Source organism: Aphidius gifuensis, linkage group LG4, assembly GCF_014905175.1.
Source record: "Aphidius gifuensis isolate YNYX2018 linkage group LG4, ASM1490517v1, whole genome shotgun sequence".
NCBI lineage: Eukaryota > Metazoa > Arthropoda > Insecta > Hymenoptera > Braconidae > Aphidius > Aphidius gifuensis.
In genome coordinates, this window is record NC_057791.1 from 15,744,099 (window position 1) to 15,763,443 (window position 19,345).

General features: G+C 25.6%; 1 protein-coding gene across 8 annotated transcripts in view; it reads left to right on the forward strand.

Annotated features, from left to right (window-relative positions):
- The window catches only part of LOC122855218 (dachshund homolog 2), a 140,207-nt gene that overhangs the window by 55,341 nt on the left and 65,521 nt on the right, over positions 1-19,345 (forward strand). For 4 of the 8 annotated variants that reach the window (XM_044156414.1, XM_044156415.1, XM_044156421.1 and 1 more), the window contains 3 exons: positions 2,797-2,966; positions 12,514-12,742; positions 14,997-15,056. In XM_044156414.1, coding sequence (XP_044012349.1) covers positions 2,797-2,966; positions 12,514-12,742; positions 14,997-15,056 — 459 coding nt within the window. The remainder of the gene's footprint in view (positions 1-2,796; positions 2,967-12,513; positions 12,743-14,996; positions 15,057-19,345) is intronic. The other 4 variants (XM_044156420.1, XM_044156417.1, XM_044156416.1 and 1 more) reach the window with 2 other exon arrangements.

A 19,345-nucleotide genomic window follows, 5' to 3' on the forward strand; every position in this document is an offset into this window, starting at 1 on the left:
TATTCTTGATGAAAACAAAATTTTATTTTCATATATCCTATAGCATGTGTGGCATTATAATTACATACTTAATTTTTTTATACTGTGTAAAAAGAAAAATAATTTGTCTGTTTTATCATTATTATATCTATTTAAAAAAATTCATTTCATTTGAATGAAATAAATTTAGCATTTGTATATAATCAATATTTAAAATAAATAAATAATTTTTATAAAAAAAATAAATATTAATTATTATAAAATAAATTAAATATTTAAAGCAAATAAATGATTATATTTAATTATTTTTTACATTAAATAATAGACAAAAATAAATTGAATATTCATTATTTATTTAATAAAAAATTAAGTATAAATATTTTTTTAAATAATAATAGAAAAAAATATAATTCGATTATATAAATTTTTAAAATTTATTATTATAATTTTAAATAAAATTTATTAACAAAAAATTAATTAATATTTAAATAATAATAATTTTCATATTTTTTTTAAATTAAAAAAATTAAAAATAATTCTTGTAAATATTAAATTAAATAATTTATTTATTTGTTTAATAAATTTTCATTTATCTCAAATAAATATTGATTTAATTGTATTGAACAAAAAAAAAGTATGTATATTTTTAGTAAAAAATTAAAATTAAGTAAATCGAGGTTGGTGGCATCAAGCTGCTGTTCAACTTGGAACGCGTGTAGATTGTCGATGCGATATTGTATCCCCCCAAGGTAGATGAGTACAGTGTGATTTATCGTGAGTACCTTAATTGTCTTAATTACGCGCTCGCTTCCGTGGAAAGTTTTAGTTTTTTGTTTTAGTCAGCCAATATTCTCGTACTCTTATATACATACAAGTATATATATTTTATTTATTCATTTAACCTATTTTAATATTATCAAATTAAATATATATCCAACTTTTAAATTTCATCGTATTTCAATTTTTTTATTGCAATTAAAAATTATATATTCACATGTCAATTTGATATTTATACATTTGTTGTATATATTGAAAGAAAAAAAAAAAAAACTTTCAAATTATTAAACTCATAAACAGACGGTGCATCAAAATATTTTTCAGTTACTTTGACTTAACGATCCATGCAATGTATTTCACAGCCGGACATGAATTATTCAAAAGAGTCGAAGCAAGGCGGTAGGTCATTATCTTGAATTTCGTGCTCGATGAAACGGTTTTTCTTTATTTTATTCTATGTCCTTCTTACAACTCTTTTTTTTTGTAATTTTTATTCTTTTACAAAATTTCAAAAATTCAATATTTTCTGTCATAATTTTCAAATTAAAAATCCTCCAAGTTTGCAAAACAATTCTGACAACAAATAAATGCAAAAAATAATTAATTGTCGTTATTTTGCCCATGAATTGAATGTAAAATTTTTATTTTAAAATATTTTTTTGCAACAAACAATTGATTTCTATATCGATTAATTATTTAAAATTTCTATCGACTCCAATAAGCCTTTATTAATTTTATCAATTCGCCAAATACTATTACTAACACTAAAACAATAAAAATAAATAAAAAAAAAAAGATAATAAATAATAATATTTAGTATGCAAATAAGCATTGAGGATTTAGTATTATGCGGTAACTCAACTAAGCGTTTAGAGTGTGTTCTTGTTTTCGATGTAACCCGAAGCTAAGCGGTTTAAGAGATCAAGAAGCGGTATAAACCAACCACGAGTATCTTTTGAGTATTTTGCGCCAAAATAAAAAAATATTAATACAAAAAAAATAATAAAAAAGAAATCAAGATGTGACATGATTTTGCATTGAAAAAAATAATCATGTTCAAAGACAACAACAAGACAAGTGCCAAATTTTTGTTGTTGCTGTTGTTGTTGTTGATGATGATGGTAGAAAAAATTTGTTGGTTATATTTTTTTACTACAAAAAATTGTCAAAGTATGAGGAAAAAGTTTTTATTTAAGCCTAAGAGGGAGAATAATAAAGAGAGTTTGTGACTTGAATTTCATTGAAGCGAATAAAAAAGCAATAGGCACACACGTTGGATGAAAAATTAGATTTACAAATCTGTTCTGACTACTATGAGATTGCTCTGACTTATACAAACCATGGGTTCTCATGTACTCTACAATACCAAGACAAAGCAATCACATTGAAGAATTCTCTGCATGTAAAAATACATTAATCTTCTGCTTGAAAAGTAATTTTTATTTTTATTTTGTTTCTTCCACTATATCTATACTATATATATATTTTTTTTCTTGACTCTATTTGTTTTTTTTATGCTTTTTTTTTTTTTTGGTTCAAACAAATTTCCGAGACTAATGGACCTGCCTCAAGAACCCAAGAATCACGAAGAATATCGCGCGTCAAACTCAGACAGAATTGAGAACCTTGGATTTATATATAAGGTGCTACAACCAGGGCAAAAAATTTTTTGGTTATATATTTGTATGCATATTATGTGTATAGGAATGATGATGAAAAGAAAAAAATAAAAAATTTTTTAAAGAAACTTGTGTGTGAGGTAGAGAAAAAAAGACGAAAGATTTCAAGCGCCTCAGTGGCGCCTGCATGAAAAATAAATTTGCAGACTCTAAATCTCAATATACACCTATGTTGTTTTATTAAATATATAAAAGTTCTCGAAATGTTTTTAAATTGTTAGATGAACAATTAACTTCTTCATATATATTTTTTTTTCTATGAAATTTACAATATTATTTTAAGTTATTATTGATAAAAACAAATACTATTTAAATCGTCGTGGTAAATTATTATCTCGACGACGGTTGTCTTTGACCACAGTAACTCTCTACCACTGTGCAGCTCCAGGCCAGGAAGACCACCTAAAAGAGCATCAGTTGGACTAAGTTTGGCTGCAAGTCATCTTGCTGCTGCTGCTGGTCATCATCCTGGGCATCAACTTAAAAAACACAGACTCGACAATGGAGATTATTACGAAAATGGACATCTAGGTGAGTTTTAATTTTCTAAAAAAATTTATTTCACTATTTACTTTTAATTAAAACAAAAAACAAACAGTAAAAAATGTTAAATAATATATTTAATTATCGATAAATTTGACTGATTAATTAGCAAATGAATTGACTAATATTGTTGATGTTAATGATACTCACAAGTCTCCAAACAATCACAAATATATTCATGAACTTCAAGTATCATAATGCACCACATTGATAATATTATTAATGATTAATTATATATGAAATATTTGTATAAACACATTGAGATGTTATTGAACAAGTGTGCATCATGAAATTGATATATACACTTGGTTAATATACATATATAAAATATATTTGTATTCAATATCTAAAATCTATATGTATATTGCATAAATGTGCATTATGTATAGTGGCTACCGACACACTTGATTATTGCCATCCGCGTGCTTGCAGTTTATAGTATAACCAAGTGGCAACAGCAAACCACCGGGACAACAATCAATTAGGTCAAACACATCATCTAGTCATCTTTATTTTCATCAGCCATATCAATATCATCATGTGAAATATATACCACCTGGTGTCCCATTGGCAACATTATCATACACATTTATTTCTTTGATAATAATATTTATGGCATTTTTTAAATATATAATTTATATTTAATTAATGAAAATTTTCATTAAATTATATATTTAATACATTGCAATAATCTGGGCTTTTCATGGTAACTAAATTGTTTGAGTAAATAATCATTGTTATTATTTGAATCTGTAGCTCTCTTTTGATTTATATATTTTCTCTCTTCTTTACTTCCCCCTCAGGGTTATGTCAATTTAACCAGTAAATAAACTCGTTTTCCTGAATGTTAATGAATATACCATTTGCCAATTATATTGAGTAAATTTTCATGACACACCGTATACAGGAAAATTAATAATATCAAATTTTTATGTATTTATTTTTTGTGTTTATCATTTGATTATTTAATTTTAATATTGGATTTTTTAAAAATAATTTTATGTAAATGTCAGGAGAAATAGTTTTTTTATTATTTTTATAATGATTTATTTCATTGTTTATTTGAATTGTATATTTTGGTGATTTGATTAATATGATGGAGCATTATTTCATTGTAATAACGAGCTTCATTTAGTTGCAATTTCAATGAAACAATGGGAACAACAATAGATCGTTATTATATATTGTCTGTTGGAAAATAAATATTATTTATAGATATTTGAACATTTGTTTTGAATGGAATATTAATGTAGAGATTACAGTGAAATATTATCTTTGAAAAAAAAAAATTGATAAGTGATATGTATACCCAAAGTCCCTGACAGATAAATAAAAAGAAAAAATAGTTTTTGAATATGATTGGGTGGTATGATTATCAGGCTATTTAAATTTGATTATTAATAATTTATTATTTTACAAATTAACTGTAGCTAATAAACTATATCCTATTTTTATTGTAAAGTTTAATTTTAAATACTAAAATATTATTTAACATAGCCTTAAGCATGCTTAATTAATCACCTTAATTTTTTTGAAATTTAATGAATTTATTAAAAGTAGATTCACTAGACAATTTCATTCGAAATCACTTGAAAGTAGCATAAAATCATTTAAAATTCTAAAAAAAATTAAAAAATAATATTTTAGTAATCTTTGAAGTCATTTGAAGTATTGAAAATCACTTGAAATCATCAAGTCACAGAATTCAAAAAAATCACAAATAATAACTCGTTAAAATCACATTTAAAAAAAATCAAATTATAAAATCAACAAATGATTTTTAAGGTTTGTGATAAACCTCTCCCCCTCCCTCCCTTTCGATTAAGTGTTAAATATTTAAAATTTAAACCATACACAATGTCATATACATCAATGAGTCGATAATTTAATTTAAAAAATTGCCAAAAAAAAAAAAAAAAATAGAAAATTTGGAGTTTTTTCATTATACAGCTGAAATTTTTTATATTTTTATCTTTTGTTATCCGAGATTGAACCTCATTGTGTAAACATATGACACAATCGAGTTGATACACACACACAAACTTAAACCATATCAAAATATCAAGCTTTATTGGCTCAACATTTGGTTGTAGTTAAATGAAAAATAAAAATTCCATTTCCATCAGAACAAAAACAAATTTTAAACATCTTTTGTTTTCATATATATTTTTTTATTTTTTTATTTTGATATATACGTTTTTCAATTTGCCATTTTGTTCATTTTACACACATAGAGCTTTTTGTTCATTTTAACAGGTTCATTTTGAGCTTTTTTCCTTTTTTTTTTTTTGTCTATTGAAATTTTAAAATTTATTATAGATATATATATGTATATTATTTATGAAGGTTTTGGGATATATGCATGATACGATGAGTCGCTGTGGTAAAACAGTAGTAATCAAGTAATTTGGTAAACCACTGTGGAGCTTGTAAGAGCCACAATTGCGGTTGACCCGTGTGTTTATTCCGTCCCTCAATGTATCCTAAAGTAATTATAGAATTGGAAATCTAAGCCGTGGGTTATTTTAAGGACACACTGAATATACCATAAATTAAATTTTTCATATATATATTTACTCAAATACTTAATTAAAGTTTGAAAATTATGCGAAAAAAAAAAAAACAAAAAAAATAGTTGAAAAACAAAATTACAAATTGATAATTAGCTCCAGCGTTTAATAATTAAATTTTTCAATTGATTTTTTTTGCATAAGCTTGTTTGAAATACAGACTTATTTGTGTAATTAATTTCCATAAATAATATCAAAAAATAACAACAAAATAATTAATAATTAAAATAAAAAAATTTACGTGTATTTACAGATAAATTTTTTTTCGTTTGAATTATTAATTTTTTGTGATTTTTTTGTTAAGGTTAATCATTCAAAATTAATCACACAAATAAGATGACATTTTAACTGACCTATTGCAAAAAAAATCAATTGAAAAAGTCGATTTGTTAATGTACCATCAAATTATCAATTTTTTTTATTTTTTTGCCATTTTTACGATTTGTGACTTGGCCCATTTCACCTGTTACAATTATTTATAAAAATTAAAATCCATTTTTATATAACATTCGGAAATTAGTAAGTTTATAAAAAGCATTTTGTTTTTTTTTTCAATTTTTTTTTTGTTTTTAATTTTAAAATAGACATTCGCAGTTTCATCCTTCTCATCAGCTACAATCAAGAATTTTAGTGTGTCTCGGACCGGCGCGTCGCTTGATTGTTTTTTACGAGTAGTATACAACAGTTAAAATAAAACACCCAACGACCAGTGCATTCACGTATTAAACCTCTTCATTTTGGTAACATTGTTATGGTTTTACTGCCGCTATTCCACTTACACATCCCTCTGTATATTTTTTTTTCCCCTGTCATTTTACCTCACTCCTTTTTGACCCTTTTTTTTTTTCTTTCTCTTCTCGTTATTTTTTATTTTTTCATTTCATTTTATCCACAAGTTTTTAAGTTTTTAGTGAATCAAGCTGACCAAAAAATTTTCAAGCTTTTTAGTATAAACAAAATTAAGATATTATCTACTTAATCATCAACTTTTTTAGCAAGTTTATTTTATTTAACAAACTATACACATTAACTTAAAATTGCAGTATTTTTTATTTCACAAAAATTGTTTATTATTTATTTATAAATTTATAGCTATATTTTTTTTCGCAACTCTTGTACTGTTCACTTCATTAAGATTAAAGGTACTTTTAATAATTTATTTTGCTCTAAATGTAGTACAAATTTAACTATTTATCATGTTTGTTGTAATAAAAATAAGTTACACATTTTACCAGGTATAACATTTATTTGCTTACGTTGTAAATATTATTTCAGCCTCTGGCAAATATCTCAAATTTTTTTCTACATTTATCTTACAACTTTTAGTACAACTTAATTATCATTCCATCATTTTTAATTTATATTAAAAACCAATTAAAATTAATTAATTATATACAAAAAATTAACTAATTAAATATATATCAAATTTACACTATTTCAAAATATTTTTATTCATTTTATTAAATAATTTTCTTTTTTTATAAATACTAAAACAAGTTAAAGTTCAAGTTAATTATATAAATTACAAATAGCAGACTATTATGCGACTAAAAATAAAGATACAGAAAATAAAAGAACAAAAAAATTATCCAGACTGCAATGAAATGTTCGAGACAAATCCAGGGAAATGTTAAATTAGTTGTTCATAAATCTTTGTGGATACATGCTCTTTATTATAATTACCTCATAAAACGATAAACAATGCCCAACAGATGCTCGCGGATACCGCGGGATTATGCATCAATGAATTGGCAAGGTTCATCTGTCCCCCCACACATATATTAAAAATTTATTCTTACGATCATACATACATTTACAAAATAAATAATAAACTCTATACAAATTTTATCTTTCACATTCACATTAACAAAATTCAAATATTAAAATTTTTTTATTTCTTTAACATATGTCTATTTTAAAATCCATGTACACTCATTCCTCACATATGTACAATTCATTCATCCAAAATACCATTTTATATCTCCCATAAAAACATGAAAAAAAAACACTTGAAGTTTTAAAAATTACAACAATATTAATACACTTTTTATTTACTCAAATTAGCTTGAAACAAAATAATAAAAATATTTAAAACAAGTAGCATTTAATTGTTTAAATTTTCATTTTTAACTATTAAATTATTATTGTTATTATTTATGAGATAAAAAAAAAAATAGTTGAATCCTGTCGGCAGACAATGTTTATCCTTCTTCCAGTCTTCGTTGAATATAATAAATACAAGAAAAAAAAAAAAAAAATATGAGTTCTACCTGCTCCCGAGACCAGCCAGTCAGAAGATATTAATAACGAAATATGATATAATGGAAGCATCCCTATGCGAAATACAATAGAATGTTTATGCACTGGATTAACCGATGTTGCTCAAAGATCCTTTCTTTTCTATTTTATATATATTTTTTTTTATCTTTTTTTTTTAATGTTAAAAGTATCGACCACCTCGATATACATTACGTCTTTTACTTTATTTTTTTTTTGGTGTATGTATTTATGTATGTACTGGTTGCCTGCTGGGCAGATGGCACGTTAAAGTGAGGTGTATACAGGGCTCAATCATCAGACGTATGGTCTCTGATTATTGCTCTTGATACCAAACGAAACATTAGCACTTTCACCTCCAACAAAACAGTTGAAATAATTTTTTAAAAATACAAAAACAATTGTAGATTTTATTTTAAAATTTACAAATTAATTATAATTCAATGTTTTATATATTGTTATTAATTGGATGAAAAAAAAAAGTTTTATATTATATGTTAGAAGTAAAAGTATAATATTGATTTTAATGATAAACAATGTAATTTTTTTTATATACGGTAAGTATATTTTGAATGAAAAAGAAAGACCATAAAAATTAAATGAAATGAAAAAATAATAAAATGAACATTGAGTGAGAAAAAATAAAAACACATATATACATAGAAATAAAAGAGTGTAAATAATACTAAGGCTTGATTGTAGGCGGGGCTGACAGAACTCTAAAAATCTTAGACACTATATATATCAAATGGTTTATGGCCCTCGGATGATGCTTCACATAGCAGAACGAAAGCAAAGAACAAATATAAGACATATATATTATAAAAAAAAAAAATAGTGGCGCTTGGTGAATAGAATTTGAAAGATGTTCGAAAAAAGAAAATTTGATAAATAAATAGATGAATGATTTGAAAAATTGAAGAGGAAAAAATGATTGGTGCGATGGATAAAAAATAAATAAGAGTAAAAGTGAATAGAAAAGTGGAAAATGAAAAATAAAGAATTAATTTTGAATAATTATATTTGAGTAATGTAGGTGTTGGATAATTTTTTATATGAGTTTTCAATTTAATATTGGCTTTGAAATTTTTACAATATTATGCTTCTTCTTCTCGAGACAAGACGATTTTTTCTATTTTATTTTTTCTGTCTTGATCTCACCAGTCGACCACTTTGCGATTACTTGAAAAACCGGATCTCTCATATACACCGAAACTCATCACTGTTATTCGCATTCGTTTTCCTTAGAGTATGTATATGAGGATTCAACTTTATTCTTGTCTTTTTTTTTTTTTTTTATCTTCGATTCTTTGTATACAACCGCCAATACATAATACAGTCTGGATATTGATTTTATATTTTTTAATTTGTCGCTATATTGATCAATACACATTTGTCAAATATTGAAAGATGAATTTATTATTTTTGAGATAAATGAAAATTTATTAAACAAATAAATAAATTATTTAATTTAATATTTACAAGAATTATTTTTAATTTTTTTAATTTAACAAAAATATGAAAATTATTATTATTTAAATATTAATTAATTTTTTGTTAATAAATTTTATTTAAAATTATAATAATAAATTTTAAAAATTTATATAATCGAATTATATTTTTTTCTATTATTATTTAAAAAAAATATTTATACTTAATTTTTTATTAAATAAATAATGAATATTCAATTTATTTTTGTCTATTATTTAATGTAAAAAATAATTAAATATAATCATTTATTTGCTTTAAATATTTAATTTATTTTATAATAATTAATATTTATTTTTTTTATAAAAATTATTTATTTATTTTAAATATTGATTATATACAAATGCTAAATTTATTTCATTCAAATATGAAACAAATTTCTTTCTCTGTGTATTCGATCATATACGAATTTAATTTATTGCGATAATATCAAAATACTAGCAATATATAAGTCATAAATTTCATTCAGTTATGTGTGTTCTTTCATCTGAAATGTTGCTTATAATTTTATTAATTTCACACATACATATTTATAATTATTTGATTCAAAGATTATACAACACTGCACACCTTAAACATTTTCTTTCGCAATATATTTATCAAGTTCTATAATTATCTCAAGCTTGACAAAAAACAAAAAAAAAAGCTCAGATATATTTGTACAATAAAATAAATTCAATAAATACATACCTCATTTATTTTAAAAACTTTGAAAAAGCTTTCGAAAGAACATATGCATAACTAACAAATAAAAATACATACATAAAAGTTGGATATACATCATGAGAATAATTTGTTAAGTAAATAAATAAATAAATATAAATAAATAAATTTAAAAAGTGGGGACTCAATATAGTGTATAGTAGTTTGCTTGACTGCTATCTCTTTTTGTCTCTCTCCATTCTCTGCATGCCACTGCAAAGTCAGCGGGCCCCAGACTAAAAGTGGTCTGTATAATTATGGGTTGTCACCTCATCAGCTTGCACACAAACACATACAAATACCGGACATTTATGAGATATCCCATATTCATTTGTATGTATAAAATTTTTATTTTTTAGAATTAGTTATGATTCATATATATATGTGTGTAAAACATTATAAATATATTCACGTAAATTTTTTTATCCATATATAAATATATTTTTTTTTCTTATCCTTTTGTTTCATTCATTTATTTTTGTATATATACAACAGTCTTTAGTCCTCAAATTGTGTTTTATAGTTCTTATATACAGTATTGTGGTCAGAAGGGCGATTCAAAGCGAACCACAAGTGTTTTTCTCCGAAAAAAGGATTCATTACATGAGTGTACGTCTTTTTGGTTAGTTTAAGTCTAATTTACATGCAACAAACTCGTTCAGCTCCACCCTTAAATTAACATGCAGAATATAAAAAATAAAAACTTGCATTTTTTTTTATATATATATTATTTTTTAATAAAAAATATTTGCATCATTCAGGAGGTTTTATAAATGCGCGTGTATATATATGGTAACAAATTTTTTGTTGTCCTTATTTTTGTTTTTTTTTTGTTCATTTTGTTGATCATGAAATGCGCGCGCCATGTTCGTATATCTTGAGCCATAATATAGGTAAGTGGTAGAGAGTTTAGACGTATTTCATTAAATCATATAGATTGGTTTTAATGTCTGTTATTGAGCAGATCGTTCAAATCGCATTCTATATGTATAAGTTGTAATAAGTCCAATTTTGGAGGCTCTGACCATGGACCGGCTTTAACAGTGGTTGTCAGTTTGATATTTATTTATTTTTTTTTTTATATATATATATCTTTTGATTATCTTTTGTTGGATGGTTTTTTTTTTTGTATACAGTTATTTATTTTTTATAACGATGGAGTGCGTATACGTGTATGTAGATTTGTGTCAAAAGTGAGTTTGTTTCGTGGCCGATGGGCCTAGTGTTTATTTGTTTTTTTTTTTTTATTTGGTTGATGTTGAAGACTGATCGACAATCACTGTGCGAAACCATAAGATAGTTTTGTTCAATGCCTTAAGCACAAACCCACCACTTATTTGTCAAACGGTGCCCCAGCCGGTGTATTTATTTTTTTTTTTTTTTACATTTTTAAATATCTCATTCTCTCTATTGCTTTCTTTCCATACCTAAAATCACTACCATTTAGATAATTTGTAATGAATAGGCACTCTTTTCCCTTTGGCATACAAACGTGTCCTTTATCCTTTTATCCTGGGCCGACGCCAAGTCACTCCTCCTCTTTTACGTTCTTCATTTTTTTTTTTATTTTTGCCAAATAATTTTTTAGTCTTGTATATACTACACATAGAAACAAGAAGTGTCATTTTTCTGTCGACTTTTGAGTTATTGTTTCGTCCCAAAATTATTTTAACTCCATAACACTTGGTTAACCTACAATTTACTGTTTAAATTATTATACATTTTTTAAATTCTATATAGTATGTTATTTTTTTTTAAAATGTCTAGAAAATAAAATATAACTTGTATTTATAATAATAACAACTTTCATCAATTGTTCATTTTTTTTTTATAAATGTAAATTTTAATTTTACAAATTATTTTTATATATTATTTTTTAATTTTTTTTTTTCATCTTAATGATAAATTGTTTTTAATATTTGTAAAGTAGCTTATCACTGTGTATTTTTTTCTTTGACTTATTGAAGAGTAAAAAAAAAATCACAATATAATATATCGAAAAAAGAAATATAAAAAAATCGAGTAGCTGGCGTGTCATCGTGGGTGAAAAAGTTGAGACATATTTGACGAATGAAGCAAGCGTGGTGAAGAATGTGAGACGAATTTCGGGAAAGAAATCTTGAAAGAGGGATAAAAAAAAATTCACAGATAGAAGTCAAGTATGTGCTGGATGTTGAAATAAAAAAAAAAAAAATATATCAAAGAAGTGGACTTATCATTGCGAGACCAACTGTTGGCGTTGGCAAAACAAACGATATATGGGGTGTATTTTTTTCAAGATGAACTTGGGCGTCAATGACGCCTGCATTGGGGCTAAAAACGTGACAGGGCATACATTAAGGGGAAACACTATTTTCTTGTAATTTTTAAAAATGAAATAAAATTTAAAACAATCCAATATTTATGTAATAAAAATGAATAGACAACTAGAACAAGTCTAGTCTATTATTTTTTAAAATATGATATTGAAATTAATTGTTAATTTTTGTTTGTTTCAGACGTTTCAAGAATGGAAAAATCACCACTATTAGCAAATGGCTATAATCAACCACCAACTCACCTCAGTCACATGCAGTATATGCAACTTGGTGGACATCCTGGAGCTGGACATACGGCAATATTATCACCAGCAAATCTTCCACATCATCTTCAAGCACAAGTTCAAGCACGTGTTGAACAAGGTCTCAAAGTAAATCCAAATATGTCAAATATGGAAGCTCTTGCAAGGTAAATTTTATTTATTATTCAAGTTAAAATTATCAATTGAATTTTATCATTTAACTTGTATATATTCGTTAAACTTTTTTGACAAGATTTTTGTCATTATTTTAAAGTCTTTTAAGTTTTCTTAACTTATATATATTCAGTGATGAGACAACTATGTTTTACCACAGCGGGAAACATTTTCATTAACCCTAGACCCTTCGTTTAAAAGCACCAAGTTTTCACTTTGACTTTAGTAAATTCATGTTTCATTAAGTTAAAATATCAAATTTTATATAAATTATTTAAAAATTTTTAAGATAAAAATAATAAAATTAAATATAAAAAAAAAATAAAAGCACACAAGAAAGTAGAAAAAAAAAAAAAAACTCTAAGTGTATAAAAAGGAAAAATATACAAGTAAAGTAAAAAGAAAGATAGAGAGATGAAAAAAAATAGAAAAATAAGTAAAGGGTTCGCGAGGCCAAAAGAATACAAGTTTAAGAGGATTTAAAGACGAATGAAGCCGTGGAAATCATAAGGGGTCTCGACACTACTTGATCTTTTCTATCCTTTTTTTTCTTTGTCTTACTTTACATTCCACTACTTATTTATTTATTTTTTTCTTACAACATACTTGGCTGCAAGTTACTTTCCAACAATCTTGTGCTAGACATATACCTATTAACAGAAAAAAAAAAAATCAACAAAATAACATGAATAAAAAGTAGCATAGTAAAACGACGTCAAGTAGAATAAGCAGCCCTTTTCAATATAACATATTCAATAAAAAAAAATATATATAAAAAAGTGCATTGACTTGTCGAATGACCCGAATACCTATCACATTTACATAACTTTATTGAAAAATAATTTTTTGCTTAGAATAAATTTATTGATTAATATTAATTTACAAGTCATTAAATTTATTTTATAATTAAAATAAAATTTTAAATTTAATGTATTTATACTACATGAATCTTACAAAAAACTTGGATTATTATTTTATTTTTTTTTAGCATAAATTAAAACAACTTTTTAAGTAACTTTTTTACCAACAAGTAGAAATAAATTTGCATTTTTAAAAATTATACAAATAAATAAATAAGAAAAAAAAAATTAAGAAATATATTTCTTGAATTAATAATTAAGTATCTGTCATTATGAATTAGTATATTGAATTTTCTTGGCCTTTGATTTTCCTAAAATTAAGTGGTTACAACATCGTCATTTACTTGAGTGGTTGTATTGTAAAAGCAATGTAATTATCCACTTGTCAAATCGCTTGAAGTTTCTTTAAAAAATGTCAAATTTATTAAAACATTTTTAAGAGTTAAAAAAAAACAATATATTTAAATAATTTTAAAGAAAATATACTAATTTTTACACTAAAAAAATCTATCAAAATTAATTTGATTAAAATTGGTCAGACATATATTTATTTATCATTTATATACGTATATTATATACACAATATATATATAAATTTATAAACACAATAACTATATACGTAAAGGCGGGCAACACACGTTTCGCATTATGATTTCAGCGCTTTGCTTTTAATTAAAATGCAAATCTATCGTTGGTGCTCTCGTCGCACGAGGTAAGACGGATTACGTCTGAGGCAAGTTAAGGAGAGAGATTGGGAGGAGTAAGGGGTGTTTTACAGGGTGGCCCATGACAAACACTGAAAATATGATTAATTCAACACAACCCTGTTCTAGGTATTCGTTATAGGTTTACTCTCTGTCACTGGCCCTTTCTCTATATACATACACCCATGACCTTCAACGAGAATAATAATGATAACGACGGCACGCAAAACACATTAACCATAGATTTAAAAAAACAAAAAAAAAAACATCAATAATAATTATACAACACTTATTTTTTAAACTTGTTTTTCATTTCTTTTTCTGAAGGTTTATTTTTGTGATTTTTAAAATTTTTATCAATGTTTATTTTTGTATTTTTATTTAATTTTTCATTGGTGTTCTTTGGATTGAATAATTTTTGTAAATATAAGACGATTGATATTACCAGATCGGAAATTAACTAAAAACATCAAAAGCCATGGATATTTATTTTTTTTTTAACGTTCAGTTTTAATCAGTGCCCAATCTCTTTGCTACTGATTTGTCCTTTCATCCGTTTAATGACAAATATATTTTCAAATAAAAATTTAAATTAAAAAAAAAAAAAAAACATTATTTGTATATCTAAAAATCATGTAGTTAATTATTATTTATGTTTTTTTTTTTTTATTTTTTTAATTTAGATCTGGAGTGTGGGAAAATTGTCGAGCAGCCTATGAAGATATCGTAAAGCATCTTGAAAGGTAAGAAGTAAATTTAATTGAAAAGTTCATAAATACAAAAATTGACGATATAGATTTTTTTAAAAATAATTACATAGTAAAATAATTAAAACGATAATATTTTATATGCACAAAATTAACTATCTGATCGTGTTTGTATATAATAATCACATTGTGACTCTCGTAATTCTCAATTAAGCGAAAAATTATTTGCATCAGTGATTGATCAATCGGATGGATTTTCATGAAAATAGTAGATGTTAATCATAAAATTTTAAACACCTATATTTAAATTAAAAAAAATAAAAAAATCTAGTGAGAGAATAGCTGGATGTAAATAGACATGTATACAAAATTTGTGTATGCATAGTTGTCGTTGCTTCCGATAAATCAGTATTACCATCAACATCGAGATTTCGAGTTGCACGACAGGTTGATTCCACGTGCTTGACATGGTAATACCGACATGATTTGTACGGTTTGTGTGTACTACTTGCTTCTCTCATCCCTCTAAAATAGTAAAAACAAAAAATCATTCTCTCTATTAGTGCGAGCACCCCTTTTAACCCGTTGATCTCATCGTTTTCTAAATCACATTCTCTTGCTTCTCTATGGATTGAAATCCACGTGCTATCACCGCATGAAATTGTGCGTCCTCTTCAAATCGTATAACCTCTATATACACAACTATTTTCGAGAGGTACGGGTAACATGGTGATCCTAACCACTTGTCACTTTACGCGACGCAGATCATCGTAATGACAGGACCGTCCATCATTCAGGGATTAAATCATTCGACTGTCCTCTGACAAATTCAACTCTTCTCTGTATATGGATTATTTTGTCTGATCACTGTCTATCATTAAATCTGAAACATCACTTTTAAGACAAAGCAAATACATTAATTAATTGTTTCATCATCAAAACTAAAATCACTAATATAAATTTTCTATTAATGCATGCATCCATAAAAAATATTCATGATCAAATATAGGCGTTGAAAAAAAAAAAAAATAAATGAAAGGTTTATATTAAAAGTTAGTATATATTGGAATCGACACTTGGCTTTTGCAAAATGTAATTTCAAATTCAAAGGCAATGACCACTGTATAAGGGTGGAAAATCCCTTTCATTCTATATGTCTCTTCCAGCAAAAACACTCGGCTCTCATAACGTTTATGACGATCAGTTGTGATTCACCCCTCAATATATATATACCTTTACTTTTCGGACCATCGCCCACTTTCTATTTACGTTTATTGGAGATGGGGAATCATGAGAGAGAAGCAGAGATTGAATCAAGTGAATATAAAAGAGTGAAAAACTTGATTCAGCTGGACAAATGAATATTGTATATAATTTTATTCTTTGAGTTACGTTGGCTGCTGGTTTTGATGTTATATATATATTTTTGGTGCCTTCAATGTTAATTATTCGCGAAAGAATAACTGATACATATATAAATAGTAAAGAAAAGAGAAATGATGAGGTTTAGGGTTAAATAAGAGGGTGGTAAAGTTGGATATATAGTGGGTGTGAATATTGAAATTGTTGGGTCAACCAAATGACCGGTGAATATTCATAGTGTTGGCCTTCAGACAAAATCAGACTTGTTGCGACTGACACTGATGTAAACCTTTGTTTATCCCAAAGTTCACTTTCAATTTCTCATTCATTCTCATACTTCCTTTATAGTTACAACATGCTGTTATATCCTGTATACTATATATATAACAAACTGTAAAATTTAACTTTCTGACTGCCTTTTCGTTCACTTAAATTTTCGTGCCCTTTATATATACAAATGCAATATATGTATACTATTTTATCTCTCACCCTGTTTTAATTCTGATTAATTGTTTTGTATTTTCTAACACTTGGATTATTAATTGTTTGTCCTTTTGATTTTCTACTGCGTCAAACGTAAATCCTGACAATTTGTTTTTACTTAATCCAACTGAAGCTTTTGTGGTTCTCATTTGTTTCTCCATACTATATTCTGTGAATACATACATACACTTGCAAGGTGTGTACGCATGCATGCGCATTATTCCTATCAATAAATATAATTATTATTCATTGTGATGATGTTGATTAATTGCAATGAAATCCAAGTGTTGCTAAAGCATGTTTATGTTTGAAGAAATGATTACAATTCTCATCGAAAAATCCTGAAAATTACAGAAAAAAAAGTCACTCATTTCAAGTGACTCTTGTCATAACCTCCAATGTTTTTTTTGAAGTCAAAAAAACCATATAATTTACCATGAAAATAGGCTACTTTTATGGCACAAATAATCTGCTAATTTTCTTTGGACTAGCTTTGAAAGTCTTAGAGATTTGAAGTCCTCAATTTTGTTGTTTGAGGTTATGTCGAGCTTTAAATCACTACAAGAGCGCGCTACTTGTCATTTCTTTAGATTATTTTTTAGGCAAAATGTCGAGTTATTAGTTTATAAACAATCTACAGTTCACTGACCTTTTTTATTTATTTATTTATTTATTTCTATTGAATGAAATAATATTGTATATTGATTTTCATCAAGTATATAAATAAAAAGTATGAAAGAAATATTATGTAAAGTTTTAAATTTGAGTTTCATGTTGGTAAAGTAATATTAATGGTTGTAAGTATAGGTGGTATAGAAGAGTAAAGAGGGTAGGTGGTGCAAGGGTATATAAAAAGGAAAATGGCAAAAGCAAGAGCTGTATCAATGCGGCTAATGTTAGCTTCCTGACTTTAAAACTACCAAGTCATTGCGGCATAATTTACACGGGCATTGTCGTATTTTATTATATATACCCCACAATTTTAGCTGATGCTTTGCCTTATCAATAAACCAAGTATAGAATCTTTGTCTTCTTCTTCTTACTCACTAACTCCCTCTTCCTTTTTTTCTTTTTGTATATTCATTTTATATTATTTTCTTCTTGTTTCAATTTTTCCTTTCTTTTGTCCTTCAAACTTCTTATATATATTAACTTGCACAGTTATATTCTATCCTTCATTTTTGGCTTGTCTTAGATGTCATTAATTACAAAACACCGACGACGTCTTATCGGAAAAGACATCTGCTGGAAAATAATATTCATAAATTTGATCCTCGTCTTTCAAGGTTTTACCTTGTTTGGTTTGGATATACGATGCGCTTGAAAGTGTTAAAACTGCCAAGCACCATCACAATGTAAAATTCGAATAGCTGATTGCTGTAAAAATGAAAAAAAAAATTATTATGGTCGACATGAAATTTATAAGTTTATTATTATTGCTTCTGTTTGATTCCATCTCAGTAAAATTATAAATATTTTTTTTTTTTTATTTTTTATTTTCGTCTTTAAATTGATTTAAAATTTATTTGTAAAATTAAGGGTTTCTTTTGTCTTTTGCATTCGTCTCTAATTTTTCTTCAATTCTTCTTTAATTTGTCTCTGAACAATCTCTATCCGTCTCACAAACGAGACTTCGAAGAGATCTCTATGAAATCTCAAAAAGACTTAATTTTTTTACCCTCGATATTATAATTTCTTTTTTGTTTTAATTTAATTTACTGATAAACAGATAACGTGACTATCAACAGAGCAATATTAATTGCATTTAAACAAACTGTCATCACTGTTTAAATCTTTTATATTTGTGTGTATTATGTAGGTGAGGATGTGCGTGTTTTTAATGTCGATTATATAAAATATTATACTGCAAAAGCAAGCAATTAGACACCGTTGGGTTAACAGCTCATCTTGTCTGTCTCTATCTATTTATGATACTTGAATTAATATAAACTATGAGGTTATGATTAATACCAAAGCAGCTTTAACTTGTCAACGAATTCGTCACAGTATATTTGTTATTAATGATATATCCACTCAGCAAGATTAACTACAAAAATTTTTTTTTTCAACCTAAATCTCTTAGCTAATTTATTGAATTTTATTTTATTTATTTAATTTCTTGGCTCAATTATCATTTTTTTATTTTTATATTTAAAAACTATAGAAGTAAACTCATTGGTAAATTAAATTTTACGACAAAAATTTCCAAGAAATTTCGATATAAAATTTTAGCCAATTTATAAAACAAAAAAAAAACATTTAATATTATAAATATTTAATTTAAAATATGTGTAAAAAAAAAACAAGTTTCTTTTTAAATAATAAAATCGATCTTGATTTTTTTCGAAGAATCGATAATCATTATTTCAATTTTTGATCCTAAAATAATAATCGTCCATCATCATCATCAAAAGAAAAAAAATTAAAATTGCCTTTGAATTAAAATAAAAATAAGAAATTTAATTATATAATTTTTCTAG